Here is a 20943-nt window from a genome sequence, read left to right as displayed (position 1 = left end):
GTACTCTCTCTCTACAGTTCCCTGCCCGCCAGGCAGCTTCTCCCAGCACGGCCCCTGTGCCCACTGCCCCCTCGGCTTCTACCAGGCCCAAGAGGGCAGCACGGACTGTGAGAGGTGTCCCTCAGGGAGGACGACCAGCTCTCCGGGGGCTGTCTTCCCCAGCCAGTGTGAGCATCGTTATTCCATCATTATTCCATAGTTTTTCTAATGTTGGTCCATTGTCTCCATCATCACTCTATCATCTCTCCATCGCTACTTGTGCATCTCTCCCAGTGTCCTGGACAAATATACACATTCCACTTACTGTAATAATCCCTTCCAAAAAATAATAGTAATAATTTGGTCACTCAATCCACGACTGTTTGTGGACGCTGCTGTGCGCAATTGGCTGCTGTGTTTTGCCCACAAAATATACAGTCACTACACTTTATAGTATATCCTGTGAAGAGCTTTGAGACGTCTCGAAGACGTGATAAGGCGCTGTATCAAAACGCAAGGATTATTGTTGTTAAGGTGATGGGTTTCCGCAGGCTGACCAACAAAAAACATTACAGTAAATGTTATGAAACGCTTTGAGATGTTTTTGAGATGTAAAAGGAGTTGTATCAAATGTGAGAATTATTATTTGACTTAATCCCTTTCCCACGCACAGCCACTGGTCTTCGGCCAGCGAGAGCCGCCAACTTTGTGTCATTAATGTTAGTCACCGTGCTGTGGGGGGGGGGGGGGGGAGCTCGGCTCACACTGTTAGTCAATTGATTTACTCTGGACTTTCTCAGCCAGAGAGAGAGAGCGCGAGAGAGAGAGAGAGAGAGAGAGAGAGACTCTGGTCTCTTATGTGGGCCCCAGAGACGGGAAGCCAATTTATAATAATAATAATGATCTTTGCATTTGATACAGCGCCTTATCATGTCGTTAAAACGTCTCAAAGGGCTTCACAGAATATACTGTAAAGTGTAGTGACTGTGTATTTTGTGGGCGAAACTCGGCAGCCAATTGCACACAGCAGTGTCCCCACACACAGCCGTGGGGCGAGTGGGCAATATTATTTTGGGGATTGTTGTCCAGGACACCGGGAGAGAGAGAGAAACTCCCTTCTCTTTTCCAATAGCCCCGCGGGATCTTTACCGTCCGCCTGAACAGGCAGACGGGACCTCGGGTTAACGTGTTATCCCACAAGTCTGCACTCGCCCCAGAGCATCAGCCTGGACTGGGAACTTAAAGCCCTCACCTGGGCTCGAACCTCCAGCTGTGAAGCATTGACTGTTAAGGACATGTTTGCTCGTGCCAGGCTGGCCCTGCGGGTCTGGAGTGTGATGAGATCGGAGAGTATAGAGAAGCGCAGAGAGACAGAGCTTCTCAAACAATACCCTCGCCCCCACACGGTCACTTTCAAAGCTCTCCACAGCCCCTTCCTCCTCCTCCCTACCTCTGTGACATTTTGACTTCTTATCAAACCGTGCGATCCCCCCACTCAGCAAACTCTGACCTGCTCCACAGGCCCCGCCCGGCCCAACCAACACCACCAGCAGCTGTTCGGCCATCAGCCTCTCTGCCCCCACCCTCTGGAACTCCATCCCACAGTCCCTTCGCTTCGCCCGCTCCCTTGCCTCCTTCAGTGCACGTCTCAAGACCCTTCTCTTCCACCACAGCTTCAGTCACCCTCCTGCCCTCCCTGCCCACCACCCCTCCTGATTCCAACCGTCAGCTTGTCCAAATCCTTGCCTGTCCAGTGCCTTGGGACGTCCTCCCGACATGAAGAACACTATGCCTGTGTAATTTGCTGTTGTGATTCCCCCACACGCCCCCTGCAGGTTTGACAGAGTGCCAGACTGACCCTGCGGGGCTGGAGTGCGATGAGATGGGACAGTACAGAGAAGCGCAGAGAGACACGGCTTCCCAAACATCCTTCTGTCTCACGGAAAACGGGGAGCGTCTGGCCTGGACTGAGACTGCCGTCCCCCTCAACGATTCAGACTGCATTGGTACTGCTGCCCTCCTCAATACCCCTTAATGTGTCTAAGTCACATCTCACCCACTTCGTGATGGCTCAAATGTGTACTTGTTGGATGTCCAACGACCAACTAGTGATTGTCCTCATTGAGGGGGAGGCAGAGCCAGAGCCAAACTGGCCCCAAGGTGACATGTTTGGCAACGGAATGTCAGATCAGGCCCCCCCTCTGTGCCGGTCTCCAGTCCGGGTCCTGACCAGGAGGGGCCGCAGTGTCCCGGGGCACTCACTGCTGATGGCAGCACAGCCCGGCCCGGCTCATCAGCAGGACCTGAAAGGGCCGACCAGTCACTGGGGGCCGGGAATCCTCCCCTCAGCCCCTGGTAACCCCACAGCCAAAGCCCTAACTAACGGGGAGGGGGGTCCTCGCTGGACAAGCAGCGGAAAAGCTGCCGGACAGTGATATCAATGGCCGAGCGGTGTGGGTTTAGCGGGTTACACTCCAGCAGTTACCCCAACACACACTCTGGGGCCCCCCCCAAACCTCGGCTCTCACCAACCTGCGCCTAATACTCTCCGGAATTGGGTAAGCGGGAGGTGACCCTCCAGGGGGAGGAATATCAATGGGGATGGGAGCAGAGCAGAGTAATCTTTGTCCGATTTCATCCCTATGTTGAGGGCTGTGGGGAACTGGGATTAAAAGATCTGCTGTTATACAACAAGCTGTTGAAGTGTGACTGCCTTCTGCTCCTGTGTCTGGAACCGTAACATTCTGCTCGGGGTTCGAGTTTGTCTGCGAAGCATTCCGGCTGTTTTGAGTTCCAGGCTCAGTGACGGAAGCGATGCTAACTCGTTAGACAGAACATTCGGTCACTCAAACCACGGCTGTTTGTGGGGACTCAGATGCAAGGAAATGCACGGGACGCTGCTGTGCGCAATTGATTGCCACGTTTCGCCCACAATATACACAGCAATTCCCTCCCTCCCCCCTCCTCTCTCCCCCCAAACTCTCCCCCCTCTGCATCTCTCCCGCTCTCTCCTCCTCTCTCTCCGTCCCTCTCGTCTTCTATCCCCACTTGACCCTCCCACCCCCTCCCTCTGCTCCAGTCTGGGAATCCTCCGCCGGGCTCACCCCGGCACTCGGCGTTGGCTGTCCAGCAGCAGCCACACCGACTGCCCCATTCCCCACCACACTCGCCACCCACCCCGGACACAGACCCGGGGAGCCAACCTCTCCTCCCTCATCCCCATCCCCCCACCCCTGCCTCACAACCTGGACCCCCCTCCCCTCCCACACACCCTTCTGTCAACCGCTCCCTCCACATCGGACTACAAAACGTCCGCTCCCTCTGTAACAAGGCCCTGGTCATCAACGATCTCATCCTTGATGAGAGCGTTGATATCATGGCCTTAACAGAAACCTGGCTCACCCCAGGCGACACCTTCCCCCTCACGGAGGCCACACCACCCGGCTACACCTCCCACCACATCCCCGCCCCAACCGCCGTGGCGGTGGTGTAGCCCTTATCTCAAGGACACCACTTGCCCTATCCCCGTACTCCTCTGGCTCTTTCCCCTCTTTTGAGCACCTCACCCTCTCCCACCCCTCCTCTCACTCAAAATCCTCCTCCTCTATCGGCCCCTAAAACCTCTCCCACCTTCATCTCCGATATTTCTACCCTACTTACATCTCTCTGCCTCTGCTCTGATCGCCTCATCATCCTGGGCGACTTCAACCTGCACTTCACCCCCTCCTGCTCCATCTCCTCAGACTTCTCTTCCCTGCTCTCCTCGCTCAACCTCTCCCTCCACATCAACTCCCCCACTCACAGTCACGGCCACCCACTCGATTTGGTGATCACCCGGGGCCTCAGTGTCTCGGATGTCACTATTACCGACAAGGCCGTCTCCGATCACCACTTCATCTCCTTCACCACCTCCACCCCCTCCCCACCTCCACCAGACCCACCACCATCTTCTACCGCCCCTGGAAGAAGTTACCCCCACAATCCCTAACCGCTGCCTTGGAGTCCTCTGAACTCCTCTCCCTCTGGCCTTCAACCCTCACTGACCCCTCTTCTGCTCTCACCCTCCTCCACAACACCCTCTCCTCCACACTCGATACTCTTGCCCCCATCACCTCCCGTACTGTCTCCTACTCTCGCTCCTCCCCCTGGTTCACCACCCACCTCCGCTCACTGAAGAGCCAGGTGCGGGCCGCTGAACGCACCTGTGTCAAATCTGGCCTAACGGTCCACCGACAAATCTGGCTGGACCTCCTCAAAATCTACCGCTCCACTCTAGCCTCGGCCAAGTCGTCCTTCTACTCCAGGATAATCCTGGAGGCGAAGAACAACCCCAGGCTACTGTTTTCCACCACATCCCGACTCCTCCGTCCCCCCCGCCACCCCGCGCAGGTCATCTCCTCCAACCTTCACTGCGAGGAGATGCTGGATTTCCTTGAATCCCAAATCAAGGGAATCCGCTCCGCGGTCACTCCCCCTCCAACTTCCACCCACATGTATGCGGATGACACCCAACTTTACCTTTCCTCCTCTACCCTCAACTCCACGACCCCCGATGTCCTGACAGCTGTCTGTCCGACATCGAGTCCTGGACGAGAGACAACTTTCTTCAGCTCAATGTGCGTAAAGCTGAGGCCCTCCTGATTGGCTCACGTCAGTGCCTCCGCACCTCAGGCGCTGACAGCATCAGCATCCAAGGCTGCACTCTCCACCTCTCAAAGCCATCAGGAACCTCGGGGTTCTGTTCGACCCTGAGCTGTCCTTTCTCCCTCATATCCGCTCCACAACCGGCACCGCCTTCCATCACCTCCGGAACATCGCCAGACTACGGCACTACCTCACCCCTCACGCGGCTGAAACTCTGGTCCACACCTTTATCACCTCAAGGCCGGACTATGGGAACTCTCTCCTCGTCGGCCTTCCCGGCCCTCCCTCCACACTGCAGGTCATTCAGAACTCTGCAGCTCCTGTACTGTCCCGCACCACATCACCCTCGCCCTCACCCTCGCTCCCACCCTCACCCTCGCCCTCACTCTCGCCCTCGCCCTCACTCCCACCCTCGCCCTCGCCCTCACTCCCACCCTCACCCTCGCCCTCGCCCTCACCCTCGCCCTCGCTCGCCTCCACTGGCTCCCCATCCCCAGAGGATAGATTTCAAGATCCTCATCCTCACCTACAAGGCCATTCACGGCCTCGCTCCCTCCTACCTCTCCAACCTACTATCCCCCACTTACCTGCCCGTACCCTCCGTCCCTCTGGCTCCGGTCTGCTCCACATCCCCCGCCCCAACCGCCCTACCATCGGTGGTCTTCAGCCTCTCAGCCCCGAGGCTCTGGAACTCTATCCCCGAGTGCCTTCGCCGCTTCCTCCCTTTCCTCCTTCAAGGCCGGTCTCAAGACCTTTCTCTTTGACCTTCAGCCTTCAGCTCCCCTCTCGACTCTCTACCCCCTCCTCGCTCCCTCCCTCCCCTCACCCTGACCATTTCCCCCCTCCTCGCTCCCTCCCTTCCCTCCCCTCACCCTGACCATTTCCCCACTGCTCGGGTCCTGACCCAACTGTCCAGCGCCTTGGGACGTCCTCCCGACGTGAAAGGCGCTCAATAAATGGAATCTTCTTGTTGTTGTTGTTGTTTACAGTATATTCTGTGAAGCGCTTTGGGACGTCCTCCCGACATGAAAAGCGCTATATCAAATGCAAGGATTATTATTATTATTATTATTATGTTTGTTATGGTTGCGGGTTCCTGACCTCTTCCCCTTGTCTTCCCGAACACAGCTCTGAGAGAGTTCGAAAGCATCGAGAGATCCCAGCTGCTCCTGAACGCAGAGGCCACACAAGTCCTACACGTCCTCACGTCCCCGGTCGGGCGTCACAGGCACCTCCTGCGCTGTCTCTCAGGTCAGTCACCAAGTCCTTGTGACCGGGGTTAACCAGAAGTCCCATCTGCCTTGTCAGTGCAGTGGCCTAAAGGGACATCGCAATTTAGGCTTAAAGGGATTTTGCAGTTTAGGTGTCAGCCTGTGGTGGCCATTCGGCCCATCGTGTCTGTGCCGACTCTGTGAAAAGAGCTTCCAAATCAACCCCACTCCCCGCTCTCTCCCCATAGCCCTGATCAACCCCACTCCCCCGCTCTCTCCCCATAGCTCTGCAAACTTGTCCCCAAATAATTATCTATTTCTCTCTTAAAAGTTGTTATGGAATCGGTCCCCACCGGCCTTTCAGGCAATGCATTCCAGATCCCAACAACTCGCTGTGTGAACACATTTCTCCTCCCCTCCCCTCTGTTTCTTTTAACAGCTATTTTAAATGGGTGTCCTCGGGTTACCGACCCACCGCCAGTGGGAATAGTTTCTCCTCGTTCCCCCTATCGAATCCCCTCATCATTTTGAAAACTTGTATTAAGTCTCCTCTTAACCTTCTCTGCTCCGAGGAGAATAATCTGAGCTTCTCTACCTCTCCTGATAACTGAGGTCCCTCATTCCTGGTACCATTCTGGTCAATCTCCTTTGCACCCTCTCCAATGCCTTGACATCCTTCCTACAGTGTGGGGCCCAGAACTGAACCCAGTCTCTCGCTGAGGCCTCACCAGTGTTTATAAATATTCATCATAACTTCCTGACTTGTGTATTCTATGCCCTATTTATAAAGCCGAGTATCCCGGATGCTCTTTAACAGCTGTATCTGCCTGTCCGGCCACCTTCAGAGATTTACTATATGACCCCCAGGTCTCTCTGTCCCTTCACCCCCATTAAGACTGTACCATCAACTTATATTGCCTCTCCTCATTCTCCCTCTCTAAGTGCATCACTTCACATTTCTCCACATTAAACTCCATCTGCCACGTGTCTGCCCGTGTTACCAGTCTGTCTCTATCCTCTTGCAGTCGGTTACTATCCCCCTCACTGTTTACTACTGTTTCCAGCTTAGTGTCACCTGCAAACTTGGGAATTGTGCTCCATATACCCAAGTCCAGGTCATTTATATGGATCACTGCTGTGTGCAATTGGCTGCTGCGTTTTGCCCACACAATATACAGTTACTACACTTTGCAGTATATCCTGTGAGACATCTCAACGATGTGATACGGCACTGTATCAAATCCAAGGATTATAATTATTAAAGGTGAGGACGAGGATGTTGAACTGGGGGATGGTGAGCCAGTGAAGCTGGTGAGGGTGAGGGTGAGGGTGAGGGTGGGATGAGCGGCTCATGATGTTCAGTGCGAGGCTGGTGTCTGATTCTCTGTGTGAACCTTTGCCCACAGAGTGCTCGAGAGACGAGATGTGTGACTTCTTCTCAGTGATGACCAGAGGAGAGACTGAGCGCTGTGCACTGTACAGTAGTTCCCTCGCCAACCTTCACTGTACAGCCACCAGCCAGGTACGGGCGAGGGGGGGCAGTGAGAGGGGGGGCAGTGAGAGGGGGGGCAGTGAGAGGGGGGGCAGTGAGAGGGGGGGCAGTGAGAGGGGGGGCAGTGAGAGGGGGGGCAGTGAGAGGGGGGGCAGTGAGAGGGGGGGCAGTGAGAGGGGGGCAGTGAGAGGGGGGGGCAGTGAGAGGGGGGGCAGTGAGAGGGGGGGGGCAGTGAGAGGGGGGGCAGTGAGAGGGGGGGCAGTGAGAGGGGGGCAGTGAGAGGGGGGGCAGTGAGAGGGGGGGCAGTGAGAGGGGGCAGTGAGAGGGGGGGCAGTGAGAGGGGGGGGGCAGTGAGAGGGGGGGCAGTGAGAGGGGGGGCAGTGAGAGAGACCCAGCGGTTGATGGGACAGGTTACAGCTTTGCTGTAATCTGCAGTAAAACTCACAGAAGTCGTATCAGTCGGCACCAGAACATTTAATGTGACTTACGTGCTGTTGGAGTTGCTGCAAAAAATAAAATAATATTCTGATTTAATCAATAATCTACACTGCGTGTGTTTGTGTAAATGAATGCGTCCGGTCAGTGTGTGTGCGGTGACGGGGCCAGACTAGGTCTCATCGGGTCTCGGCCTGTCGCTGTACGTGCACTTACAGATAAAAGCTGGAATCACATTGACTCGCGGGAAATGAAGTTCTTCTGCACGTGTGTCGACAAGGTGAAGACTACATTTCCCGCGATTCAAAGCAGCCGGTGAGTGGGGAGTAATGGAGGGTATGGGAGGGCGGTACCGGAGAGCAGGTGATTAATACAAGTCGTGCAAAGAAATCTAAATGGCTTTGATAGGAACCTGAATGGGACTCAGGTGAATGTTCGACTTAGGCGATTATACGATTGATAAAGATAAGACTTGTGTGAGTTTTACTGTATATAAAACCCTCCAGATCCCCATTATTTGTTTACGCAGAGAATTGTTACGGTCTGGAATGCACTGCCTGAAAGGGGTGGGAACAGATTCAGTAACAACTTTCAAAAGGGAATTGGACGGGTAGTTGAAAAGGAAGGATTTGCAGGGGTTTGGGGTAAGAGTGGGGGATTGGGACTGATTGGATAGCTCTTCCAAAGAGCCAGCACAGGCATGATGTGCCAAATGGCCTCCTTCTGTGCTGTAATATTCTATGACTCTATGTTACGGTGTATGTGCAGTGTAAACTGTGTGGCTTCTCTCCCAGGCTCAGCTGTTCCTTGGGGTGGCGTCTGTGGAGAATTACAAGAGTCTGAGCTGTGAGCTGAAGGTCAGCGAGTCTGGTGAGGGCAGCCTGGCCGTCTACAGGAAGAAAAGTAGGTTGAGGAAAAGCAGGAGCTCACCACAAAATCTCAGTCACTGCGGAGGCACAACAGATCATTTGGCTGCCCTCAACTGTCCTTTCTACTCCGTATCCGCACCATGACCCACTCTGCCTTCTCCCACCTCCGCAATGTTGCCAGACTCCGCCACTGCCTCACCCCTCAGGCTGCCGAAACCCTCACCCACGCATTCATCACCTCAAGATCCTCGTCCTCACCTTTAAGGCCATCCATGGCCTCGCCCCCTCCTACCTCTCTGACCTGCTGACTCCCTGCCAACCTGCCCACTCCCTCCGTTCAGTGGGCTCCGGCTGCTCCATGTCTCCCGCCCGACCCGCCCTACCATCGGTGGCCGAGCTTTCAGCCTCTCTGCTCCCGCACTCTGGAACTCCATCCCACGGTCCCTTCCCCTCGTTCCCTCTCTTGCCTTTTCAAGGCACAACTCAAGACCCTCCTTTTTGACCATGCCTTCAGCCGCCCTCCTACCCCCCTCCCTCATCCCAACTCTGTGCCCCCCTACCCCTGATCGTTCAGCACCTTGGTACGTCCTCCCGACGTGAAAGGCACTTTACAAATGTAATTTGTTGTTGTTGTTTTTCTTCGAATAACAATAATAATCCTTGAATTTGATATAGGATTTTATCATGTCATAGAATCGTAGAATTGTACAGCACAAAAAGAGGCCATTCGGCCCATCGAGTCTGTGCGGCTCTTTGAATAGAGCAATGTAATGCCAATCCCACTCCCGGCTCTTTCCCCATAACCTGCAAACCTGTCCTCCTCAAATACCCGTCCACTGCGTTTTTAAAAGTAGTTATTGAATCGGCCTCGACCGCCCTTTCAGGCAATGTTCCAGATTCCAACAACTCACTGCGTGAAAACATGTCTTCTCCCCTCCCGTCGGCTTCTTTTAGAGACTATTTGGAATCTGTGAGCTCGAGTCACCGACACTCCCACCAGTGGGAACAGTTTGAGACGTCTCAAAGCGCTTGACTGTATATTTTGTGGGTGAAACACAGCAGCCAATTGCGCCCAAAAGCTCCACCTCAGGACTCTGAGCACCTGATATTCCAGTTTAGTGCTGGGGGGAGCACTGCATGGTTACAAGTGCCATCCTTCTGATGAGATGTTAAATGAAGGCCCTGTGCCTTTTTAGGCGTTAAGATCCTATAGTGTGATTGGGAAAGAGAAAGTGTGCAAATTGGCTGCTGCGTTCACCTACAAAACACACAGTCACTGCACTTTAAATCCTTTACGGTGACGGGTGTCCGTGGGTGTCAGACACCCGGCCGGTCACGGTGACAGGTTTCCGTGTGTGTCAGACCCCGGCAGGTCACGGTGATGGGTTTCCATGTGTGTCAGACACCGGCTGGTCACGGTGACAGGTTTCCGTGTGTGTCAGACACCGGCTGGTCACGGTGACGGGTTTCCGTGTGTGTCAGACACCGGCCGGTGACGGGTTTCCGTGTGTGACAGACACTCAATTGATCAAAACTCACTGATGTTTTGCCTGCTGTTCTCCAGGTTACCTGTTCACCACGAGGTTCAACAAGACCTTTGTGAGGACGGGTTTCCAGGCGGTGCTGACCGGGGTTTACCGGGCCATGGCATTCGCTGCCGAAGCTTCCAGCCTGACGGACGTCCACCATTTCTGCCGTGAACGCTGTGGGCGGGAGCCGTGCTGTGATGGGTTTACTCTGAGCATCATCGCACTGCACCGAGGTAAAATCACGTCTCCCAGCCTGTCCCTCCCTCCCTCCTTCTCGCACACGTTCGCTCCATCTCTCCCTTATTCCCTCTTTCATTCCTTTCCTCACACCATCCTTTGCTCCCTCCCTCCCTCCCTCACTCCCTCACACTCTCCCTCACTCCCTCGCTACTTCTCGCACACGCTCGCTCCATCTCTCCCTTATTCCCTCTTTCATTCCTTTCCTCACACCATCCTTTGCTCCCTCCCTCCCTCACTTGCTCGCTCCCTCCCTCCAACCCCTTGGGACGTCCTCCCGACGTGAAAAGCGCTCTATAAATGTAATGTTGTTGTTGTTGTTGTTGTCCCTCCCGCTCTGCCTCACTCACTTCCTCACACTCTTCCTTGCACCCTCCCTCCGTCGTTCCCTCCCTCTGGAATCCCGCTCCCTCCCTCGTGCCAGGAATGACAAGACGTTTCCCTCGTTCCCAAGAAACACTGGGAGCTGTTTGGCTTTGCTCAGGTCACTGCCCTCTCGTTCCCGCACAGAGCCACTCGATCCTGTCAGTAACTGGGAACCGCGGAGCAATCCCAAAGCAAACTCCTGGCCCAGAGTTCCTCCGACTTGAAACAACGTTCCTTAAAGGGGACGTCGTGTTTGGGGTTGGTGGGGGGGAAGGGGAAGAATCTGTTTGGATGGCGGGGGGGCAGGCGGGCGGGCGAGTCTTGGCCTGTCCGCTCCCTCCTCTCAGTGGACTCCGGCCTATTCCACGTCCCTCACTCCACCATCGGCGGGCTGGCCTTCAGCCTCTCTGCCCCCATCCTCTGGAACTCCATCCCACAGTCCCTTTGCCTCGCTCCCTCCCTTGCCTCCTGCAAAGCACCTCTCAAGACCCACTTCGGTCACCCTCCTACCCCTTTACCCACCGCGCCCTCCACCCTTCCCAATGCCAACCCCCAGCTCGGGTACAAATCCCTGAGACTCCAGTGCCTTGGGACGTCCTCCCGATGTGAAAGCTCCCGACGTCAGCCAATTTGCACACAGCAACGTCCCACAAACAGCCATGGAGTGAGTGACTGAGGTTATCTTTTGGATTATTAGCCATTACAGTTGAATAGATCTTTCACAGCCACCGGAGCAGGCCGACGGGACCCGATTAGGGAGTGAGGGAGGGGGAAAGGGAGGGACCTATTATTTTTGAATATTTGTCCAATTCCTTGTTTAATAAAAAAAATCTGCCTTAAATTGTAAGACCATGTGGAAGTTTGGAAAACAGCCGCAAACCAAATCCAGGATTTACAGAAAACTGTTTTTCAGATGAAAACGGAATTTTAGGACACAATTCCGCACAAGAATTTTGTGTCCCTTGACTCATCCTAACCTCCCTCTTTTTTGGCCAGCCGGGCGTCTGACACATCCGGAAACCCATCATCGTGATTAAGAGACCCCCAAACAAACAGAATTCCATGTATCCCCCCACACATGGAAATCCCAGAGATAGATCGTTGGAATGGAATGCGCTCTCTCTCTCTCTCTCTCTCCCCCTGGAGAGACATTCTGCTTATCTAATTCTGGAGAGTATTAGGCACAGGTTTGGGAGCCAAGGCTTGGGGGCCCCAGAGTGTGCATTGGGGTAACTGCTGGAGTCTAACCAGCTAAACTCGCATACTTTGCCATTGATATCACTGTCCGGCAGCTTTCCCGCTGCTTGTCCAGCGAGGACCCCCCTCCCCGTTAGTTAGGGCTTTGGCTGTGGGGTTACCAGCAGCTGAGGGGGAGGATTCCCGGCCCCCAGTGACTGGTCGGCCCTTCCAGGTCCTGCTGATGAGCCGGGCCGGGCTGTGCTGACCTTGGCTCAGTTTCGCTGCTAAACTCTGTTAAACTGTGACGATGTCCTGGACTTTGATCCTTGGCTTTTCTCCAGGGACAAGAGCTAGACCTTGAGAAACACGTCGCTGCTGGCCAAAAGTCTCCAAATTGGGCTTTTACTCATTAATTCCGCAGTTACTGTAAACAAAAGCAGCCGCCACGACTGGAAAAACCCAGATAATTACACAAAAAGCCACCGAGCAGAGGTCTGAGCTGTGCCCCTGACTCCTCGTTTCACTTGGCAATGTCTCTAATTGATGTGTTCGGTATTGAGACAGAAGATTAATTGTTTTTTTTTGACATTGCATTCTGAATGTATTTAACAGATAACTGAGGTCTAAAATAATAAATAATCCTGCCGTTTGACCCTATAATGTCAAAACATCTCAAAATGCCAAGCTGGGGATTAACTGCACATTTCTAATAATAATAATAATTCTTGTATTTAATATAGTGCCTTATCATGTCTTCGAGATGTCTCAGAGCACTTCACAGGATACACAGTAAACCTAATTAACCACAAAAGACTGATTTATCTGAGGATTGTTGGCCTGGGACACACACAGAGAAACTCCCTTTACTTTTCCCACAGAGTCACAGGATCTTTAACGTCCACCTGTACAGACACAGATGGGATCTCAGTTTAATGTCTCATTCGAAGGACAGTGGCTGTGACGATGTGGCCCCCCTCCCCCCACCCTCGCCACTGTCGAGCGCTCTGGGACACTCCCCTGCATGAGAGGCGCTGTGTAAATGCAAGTTGTTGTTGTTGCATTGGAGCATCAGCCAAGACTGTGAGCTCAGAGACCCCGACATGGGGTTTGAACCCAGAACCTTTTGACCTGGAGGTGAGAGCGCACGTGGCTGGGCCGGGCTGACAGCTGAAAACGTGTGTCAGCCCGGTTCAGTCGATAGCTCTCTCGCCCCACTTTGGGATTTGGAATCACATAGTCCTCTCCAGGCCCCACTGACTCCCTATCACAGAACGGATCGATTTCAAGCTCCTCTCACTCGTCTACAAGTCCCTTCATACCTTGACCTCTCCAACCTGCTCACTCCCCAACCCACTACTCGCTGCCTCCGCTCCACTAGCTCCGGCCTCCTGCTTGTCCCTCGTCCCCTCCTCTCCACCATCGGCAACCGCGCTTTCAGCCACTACGCCCCGAAGCTTTAGAACTCTCTCTCTCAATCCCTCCGCCTTGTGCCCTCCTTCCCCTCTTTTAAATCACCTTCCACTTCCAGTCACCTATTCCGCCGCCCCCCCCCGGCTCAGTGTGGCGCTCTAGGACGCTACTCTGCACGAGAGGCGCTATATGTAAATGCAAGTTGTTGTTCTTGATGTCCGTAATCATCTTGTGGTGATGCGCAGACACTGGCGAAACCTTGGGCAAGTTTATGGTCCCATCACTGTGGGGCTGTGTGCGCAATTGGCTGCCGCGTTCGCCCACAAATGTAGTCAATAGTCACTACACTTTACAGTGTGTTCTGTGAAGCGCTTTGGGACGTCCTAGTGGCTTATTTATTATCCCTGTGGCGGGGGGGGAGGTGGCTTATTATCTGTGTTTGGTTTTCAGGCACTATCCTCTGTGGGCTGATCAGCCATCCAGATGTCCTGCTGTGCAACAAAGGTGACTGGCAGATGCCGACTCTGGGGGGACAGGGGACATGCCGAGGGGTCAGGTCCAACAAGGAAACAAAGACCTTCACGTTCAACATTGGAGGCCTGGAATTCAGTGGCTGTAAGTCAGTCAGCAAACACAGGACGTTGCTGGCCACTCGCCTTCTGGTCAGGCCTCACAAACGTACAGTGGACAAAGGAACTGAATAATGTTCCACCTGCTCAGTCGAGGCATCTCCTACTTTGAGTTAAGGCTGAGCAAGTTACCACATTCCCTGTGTAAGCTAAGCATTGATTATCGAGTCCTGTAGCTCAGTGGTCAGAGCCCTCGCCCCGCAAGCCAGAGGACTCGGGTTTGATTCCCGGGCAGAGCGAAACCTTAGGCAAGTCTCCCTACTCCACACACGTGCCTCTGTTTACCAGTGGTGAGTAGGAACCCAGTTGTTAGTCAATTAGCAGATTGCTGTCCGGGGGTAATAACCCCTCAAAAAAATATTTTAAAATTAAAAATATAATAATGTGGTCACTCAATCCACGGCTGTTTGTGGAACGCTACTGTGTGTAATTGGCTGCCGTGTTGGGCCCACAAAACGATTCTAAGCATCTTGAGATGTTTCAACGACGTGATAAGGTGTTGTGTCAAATGCAAGTGTTATTATTATAATATGCTTACAGTGCAGAGGGAGCATCTCTGTCTCTAACCCACTCTGTCCCTGATGTTGCTGCTTGTCTTGGCTCAGTTGGACTCCAAGCTCACAGTCAGGCAGATCCTCCAGTGCAGTGCTGGGGGAAGGCTGTGTTCCTGGAGTTGCCGTCCTTCAGATGAGACGTTAAAGGCACCTGTTTGGGTGGACAATAAAGATCTGGTGGTGTTATTGGAAAAGGGAAGGGAGTTGGGAGGGGTGCGGAGGAAGGTGAGAGCGGAAGCTAAGATCTCTCTCTCTCTCTCTCTCTCTCTCTGGTCTGTTTCTCTCTCTCTCGTGTGTTCGCAGCGTACACTCTGTTCTCACAGAGTCTGGAGGATGACGTGTATTCACCGGATCTGACCCCGGACCTGAAGGAGCAAATTCAGAGAAGCTTCACTCGATTCCAAGAGGTTTACCTCTGGCAGGGTGAGCCCGGCCAGGCTGCTGGACAGATGTGCTAGGGTGGGAGAGGGGGGTGGGGGGGGAGAGTCAGACAGCAAAGGGCATCCAGCAGCTGGTACCCAGTGGTGGGGGCTTGTGGGCTGTGGGGGGTGGGAGGGGGGTGGCGGGGGAGGGGGTTGGGTGTGTTGGCAGCCAGGGAGAAGGCGAGGGAGTCACCTGTTGAGAGGGAGGGTGTCGTGTCTCACTCAGGAGGAGACGGGATGTTGCTTCCTACCCCCCCCCCACCCACCCACCCGGCCTCCTGACAGACACAGTTCCGTCTTGGGGGGCTGGAGGAGACTCCCCTCTGCCCCCCCACATCCAAATAGAGAGTTCCAGACCCTCCCCACTGCGAGGGCCAATGTACGAGGGGGAGGGCGGAGGGTCCCTCAGCCGGTGGGGGGGGGGTGGGGGGGGCTTTGGGACAAACTAAACACAAAATACTGCAGATGCTGGAGATCTGAAACAAGAAGGAAAGTCGCTGGGAACACTCAGCGGGTCAGGCGACAGAGTCGTGGACCCGAAACATTGACCCACTTTCCTCTCTCCATAGATGCTGCCTGACCCGCTGAGTGTTCCCAGCGACTTCTGCTTTCCTTTGGGACAAACTGTTGGGTTGTTGGGGGGTGGGGGGGGTGGTGGGGGGGGGTGGGGTTGGGTGTTATCACATCATGTGGCCCATCAACGACCACCCCCCCCCCCACCCCCACGAGGCCTGATGATGAGTCACAGTGCTCTCTCTCTCTTTCGCTCTTTCTCTTGCTCTCGCTGACTCTCTTTCACTCGCTCGCTTGTTCTCTCTCTCTCGCTCTCTCTCATTTGCTCTCTCTCTCTCTCGGTGTCTCTCTCATTCTCTTTCCCTCTCTCAATCTCTCTCACTCGCTCTCTCTCTCACTCTCTCTCACTCGTGCGCTCTCCTCTTGCTCTCTCTCACTCGCGCTCTCTCTCTCTCGCTCTCTTTCACTTGCTCTTTCTCTCTCACTCTCACTCGCTCTCTCTCTCACTCATTCGCTCTCTCTCGCTCTCTCTCACTCTCTCTTTCTCGCTGTTTCTCACTCTCTCTCTTTCATGCTATCCATCTCTCTCACTCGCGCTCTCTCTCTCACTCTCTCTCTCTCGCTCTCTCTCACTCGCTCTCTCTCTCTCTCACCAACGATGACTTGCAGATTCCGACATGAACGTCCGTCCCCGGGATCCCTCCAATTGCTCCAAGAGTGTCCGCCAGGAGCGTCAAACACTGGGAAGGACAGGTAAGGATTATTTGCCCCTCTGTCTCTCTCTCCCCCCTGCCCCACCGCTCCTCATTTTCCTACACTATTACCCTCTCCCAATCTCACTCAATGTGTCTACCTCCAACTCGGAGTCCCTGTAGCTCAGGGGTTAGAGCCCTCGCCTCACAAGTGAGAGGACCCGGGTTTGATTCCTGGACAGGGCAAAGCCTTAGGCAACTTTCCTTACTCCACACATCTCTTTCAAGGCCCATCTGAAGACTCCTCTTCGGTCAGCCTCCTACTCCCATCTTCCCAGTCCTCCACCCTCTCGATGTCCCAACTCCCAGCTCGGGTCCAAGTCTCTGACTGTCCAGCGTCTTGGGCTGTCCTCTCCCCGTGAAAGGTGCCGTGTAATGCGTTGTTGTTGTAGTGACTGCACGTTGTGTAGAGGCTGTGGCTGTGTGTATTGTCATTAGATGGTGTGAGGCAGCGTTTCTCAGCCCTGGAGCCTGGGCGGGTGTCGGTGGAGCCGGGCCTGTCATTGGCCAGTCAGACCTACTCGCTCTTCAGACATCGCTTCCCCAGACCGGAGGCTGAGCTGTGGTGCCTCTCCCGTGAGTATCCCTCACCTCCGCACCACTTCATTCCCTCTGTATCCCTCCACAGCAACTTGGCAGACAGTGATATCAATGGCTCAGTGTGGGTTTAGCTGGTTAGACCCCAGAGTTACCCCAACACACACTCTGGGCCCCCCCAAGCCTTGGCTCTTCTCAACCTGCGCCTGATACTCTCAATTAAGTAATCAGGATGCTCGGGGGAGGGATGGGTGGAGAGTTGGCTTCTGCGTGCCAAGAATTGCCGAGAGTCTCTGCAACCTGCCAACCCCGTATCATCGTGTCCTCTGGCTCCGCTCAGCAGGCTTCGGTCTGCTCCACGTCCCCCGCCCGGCCTCCCCCCCACCGTCAGCGGTAGGGCCTTCAGCCTCACCCTTTGGAACTCCATCCCACAGTCCCTTCGCCTTGCTCCCCCCTCCCTCGCCTCCTTCAGGGCCGATCTCAAGACCCTTCTCTTTCGACCGCTCCTTCGGTCACCCTCCTACCCCCACCCTCCCCGCCCTCCACCCCTCCTTATCCCAACCCCCAGCTCGGGTCCAAATCCCTGACTGTCCAGCGCCTTGAGACGTCTTCCTGACATGAAAGGGGCTAATGTAACTATCACGTGTTGTTGTTGATTGTTGGCGTTGTGCTAAATATCGCAGCACACGGCAGGTTCTGACCTCTGTGTCTGGTGTCTCCCCAGACTGTGCGGCTGAGAGCTTCTGCCGGTTGGCATCTGTGCGGGCGGGTGGGGCCCTGGGGTACAGCTGTGATCTGTACCCTGACACCCAGCTCTGCCCCTCCGCCAACAACCACATCCCACCAGCAACTAACTGCAGCCTGAGATTACCACAGTCACCACAAGCCCTGTACAGGAAGAGAGGTGAGTGGTGTACACAGCCATACACACACACACACAACAACTTGCACTTATATAGCGCCATCCACGCAGGGAGGCGTCTCAGAGCACTTAACAGTGGCGAAGCCTGATACATGCACACGCACACGCACACACACACATACACAGTGTGGTACACACACACTCTCACACACACGTACACACACACAGTGGATTATATACACTGTGTTACACGGCTATGGCTGTGTGTGTGTGTGTGTGTTATATACACTGTGTTACACGGCTATGGCTGTGTGTGTGTGTTATATACACTGTGTTACACGGCTATGGCTGTGTGTGTGTGTGTGTTATATGCACTGTGTTACACGGCTATGGCTGTGTGTGTGTTATATGCACTGTGTTACACGGCTATGGCTGTGTGTGTGTGTGTTATATCCACTGTGTTACACGGCTATGGCTGTGTGTGTGTTATATACACTGTGACTCAGGGACAGTAGTAATCTTCAGTAGTTTTGGGAGTTTGTTGTCCGGGCAACATAACAACACGCGGTGTGAGGCTGTGAGGACCCTGTGTTGGTGTCTGTGGGGGAAGGGGGTGGGGGGTAAACACAGCCCCCACCTGAGGTCTCCTCTGGCTCTCGGCCACTGCCTGTCTCCAGCTGTTGCCTTTGGACGTCACCTCCACTGCTCTCCAGCACCAGTTATATGAACCCCAGGACTCTGGGACATCCTCCTGATGGGAACGATGCTGTAAACCTGTGATTTGTTGTTGTTGTTGCTCTCGGTATCTTTTATTCGGTGACAAAAAAGTTGTGATACCATTACAATGTCTGATAAGTCTTAAAGAAATGAAGATTTTTTTTTGCATAATAGGGTAGAGATTATGTCAGGACACCGGGAGAGAGAGAAACTCCCTTCTCTTTTCCAATAGCCCCGCGGGATCTTTACCATCCGCCTGAACAGGCAGACGGGACCTCGGGTTAACGTCTCCCCCCGAGTACGGCACCTCCCACAGTGCCCCCCCCCCCACCCCCCACAGCGCTGTATTGGAGCATCAGCTTAGACTGTGTGATTCCAAGTCCTGACGCGGGGCTTGAACCCACAACCTCCTGACACACGAGAGAGAGAGGGGGGGAGAGAAAGAGAGAGAAGGGGGTTCGGAGAGAGAGAGGGGGGAAGAGAGAGAGAGAGAGCTATCACTGGGTCAGGCTGATACAGTATGAGTGTAAGGTATATTGTCCTGAACTTCCCAGGGAGAGGGGGAATGGCCGTGGTCCCACTGCTCGAATCCCACAGGATAATTGGGAGGAATCGTTCGGCTCCTGCGGTTGTGACCCGGAGTGTGTGGTGTGGCTGCAATACCGACACACCAACACCAGGGGGCGGCTCCAACCCGATGGAGAATCATTGCGGTCATCTTAATAATAATATAGTAATCCTTGTGTTTGACACAGCGCCTCATCACGTCTTCCAGACGTCACAAAGCGCTTCACAGAATACACTGTGAATAGAATTGACTGTGTATTCTGTGGGCGAAACTCGGCAGCCAATTGCGCACAGCAGTGTCCCCACAAACCGGCGCGGATCGAGTGACAGATTATTATTATTTTTGATGGGGGAAGTGCTGGGGGGGCGTTGCATTGTGGGGGGTGCCGTCCTTGGGATGAGACCATAAGACCATAAGAATTAGGAGCAGGAGTTGGCCATTCAGCCCCTCGAGCCTGTGCCCCGCCATTTAATAAGATCGTGGCTGATCTTCTAACCTAATCCCATTACCCGCCCTATCCCCATATCCCTTAATCCCTCCATCCTTCAGAAATCTACAACCTCAGCCTTGAATAAGTTTAAGGACTGACTGAGATCCACGGCCTCTGCGGTAGAGAATTCCATAAATTCACTGCCCTCTGAGTGAAGAAATGTTTCCTCAACTCAATTCAAAACGGCTGATCCTTAACCCTGAGACTATGACCCAAGTTTTAGATTCTCCAACCGGGGAAACAGTCTCAAGGCATCTCCCCGGTCAAGACCCTTAAGAATCTTATAGGTTTCTCTAAGATCACCTCGAATTCTTCTATATTCCAGGGAATATCGGCCAAGTTTACTCAACCTCTCCTCATAGATCAACCCCCTCCTCCCAGGAACCGACCGAGTGAATCTACGCTGTTCCCTCTCTAAAGGGAGAATGGCCTTTGTTAATAAGGAAACCAAAGCTGCACACAATCCTCGAGGTGTGGCCTCACCAGAGCCCTGTACACCTGCAGCACGACTTCCCTCCTCCTGAACTCTAACCCTTTTGCAACGAACGCCAACATGGCATTAGCTTCCTGGTTGTTTGCTGTATCTGCAAACTAACTTTTTGTAACTGGTGTACAAGGACACCCAAATCCCTCTGAACACTGACACTATCTCGTCTCTCCCCTCTAGAAAATAATCGCTTTTCTATTTTTACTACAGTTAACCCGAGGTCCCGTCTGCCTGTTCGGGCGGATGGTAAAGATCCCGCGGGGCAATTGGAAAAGAGAAGGGAGTTTCTCTCTCTCTCTCCGGGTGTCCTGGACAACAATCCTCCAAATAATATTGCCCACTCGCCCCACGGCTGTTTGTGGGACGTCACTGTGCACAAAATTGGCCGCCACATTTACCCACAAAACCCACAGTCACTACACTTTACGGTGAATCCTGTGAAACGCTTTGGGATAAACAATAATGATCCTCGCATTTGATCTGGTGCCTTATCTCGTCTTTGAGAAGTTTCAAAGGCACTTCACAGAGATATCCTCCTGACATGGAAGGTGTTGTATGAAATGTTAGGGTTATGATGAGCCCCTCAGCCTCTGAGACCAGAGATTAAGAAAGCCGTCGGTGGGCCGGGGGAGCGGGTATTTATACACGTGTAGAGCTCGCAGTGGGGGAGGTGGGCATGCGCCAGGTTTACGGGAGGGGGGAGGGGACGAGCACATCCCTCGGGCTGTGTCCTGAGCTGTAAAAACAACGTGTAACGCCGCCCCCTGTAGGGAAAGGGCTCTGCCCCGAAAACAGCAACGTCAAAAGGAATCATTATTGTTTCAGCTAATTAGGATTTCCTCATCAAAACAATCCACTGCTTTGAACGCACAGTTTCTGAGCTTTAATGGTCCTCTAAAGCTAATTGTGACTTGGAATCTGCTCAGCATCCTGGCCTGACCACTCTCTCTCTCCCTCTCTCACTCTCTCTCTCTCCCCCTCTCACTCTCTCTCTCCCTCTCTCACTCTCCCCCTCTCACTCTCCCTCTCTCTCTCTCTCTCTCTCACTCTCTCTCTCTCAC

At 53.9% G+C, this 20943-nt stretch overlaps 1 protein-coding gene across 1 annotated transcript in view; it reads left to right on the top strand.

The window, feature by feature from the left end:
- LOC103191397 (thyroglobulin) overlaps nt 1-20943 on the top strand; it is a 63657-nt gene that overhangs the window by 24325 nt on the left and 18389 nt on the right. The window contains exons 15-25 of the mRNA XM_042331723.1: nt 18-167; nt 1815-1985; nt 5752-5874; nt 7241-7356; nt 8556-8664; nt 10195-10392; nt 13802-13966; nt 14838-14957; nt 16139-16222; nt 16660-16797; nt 17483-17662. Coding sequence (XP_042187657.1) covers nt 18-167; nt 1815-1985; nt 5752-5874; nt 7241-7356; nt 8556-8664; nt 10195-10392; nt 13802-13966; nt 14838-14957; nt 16139-16222; nt 16660-16797; nt 17483-17662 — 1554 coding nt within the window. The remainder of the gene's footprint in view (nt 1-17; nt 168-1814; nt 1986-5751; nt 5875-7240; nt 7357-8555; nt 8665-10194; nt 10393-13801; nt 13967-14837; nt 14958-16138; nt 16223-16659; nt 16798-17482; nt 17663-20943) is intronic.

The sequence above is a fragment of the Callorhinchus milii genome, unplaced genomic scaffold, assembly GCF_018977255.1.
Source record: "Callorhinchus milii isolate IMCB2004 unplaced genomic scaffold, IMCB_Cmil_1.0 Scaffold2, whole genome shotgun sequence".
Taxonomy (NCBI): Eukaryota; Metazoa; Chordata; class Chondrichthyes; order Chimaeriformes; family Callorhinchidae; genus Callorhinchus; species Callorhinchus milii.
This window is presented reverse-complemented; position numbering and strand designations above follow the sequence as displayed.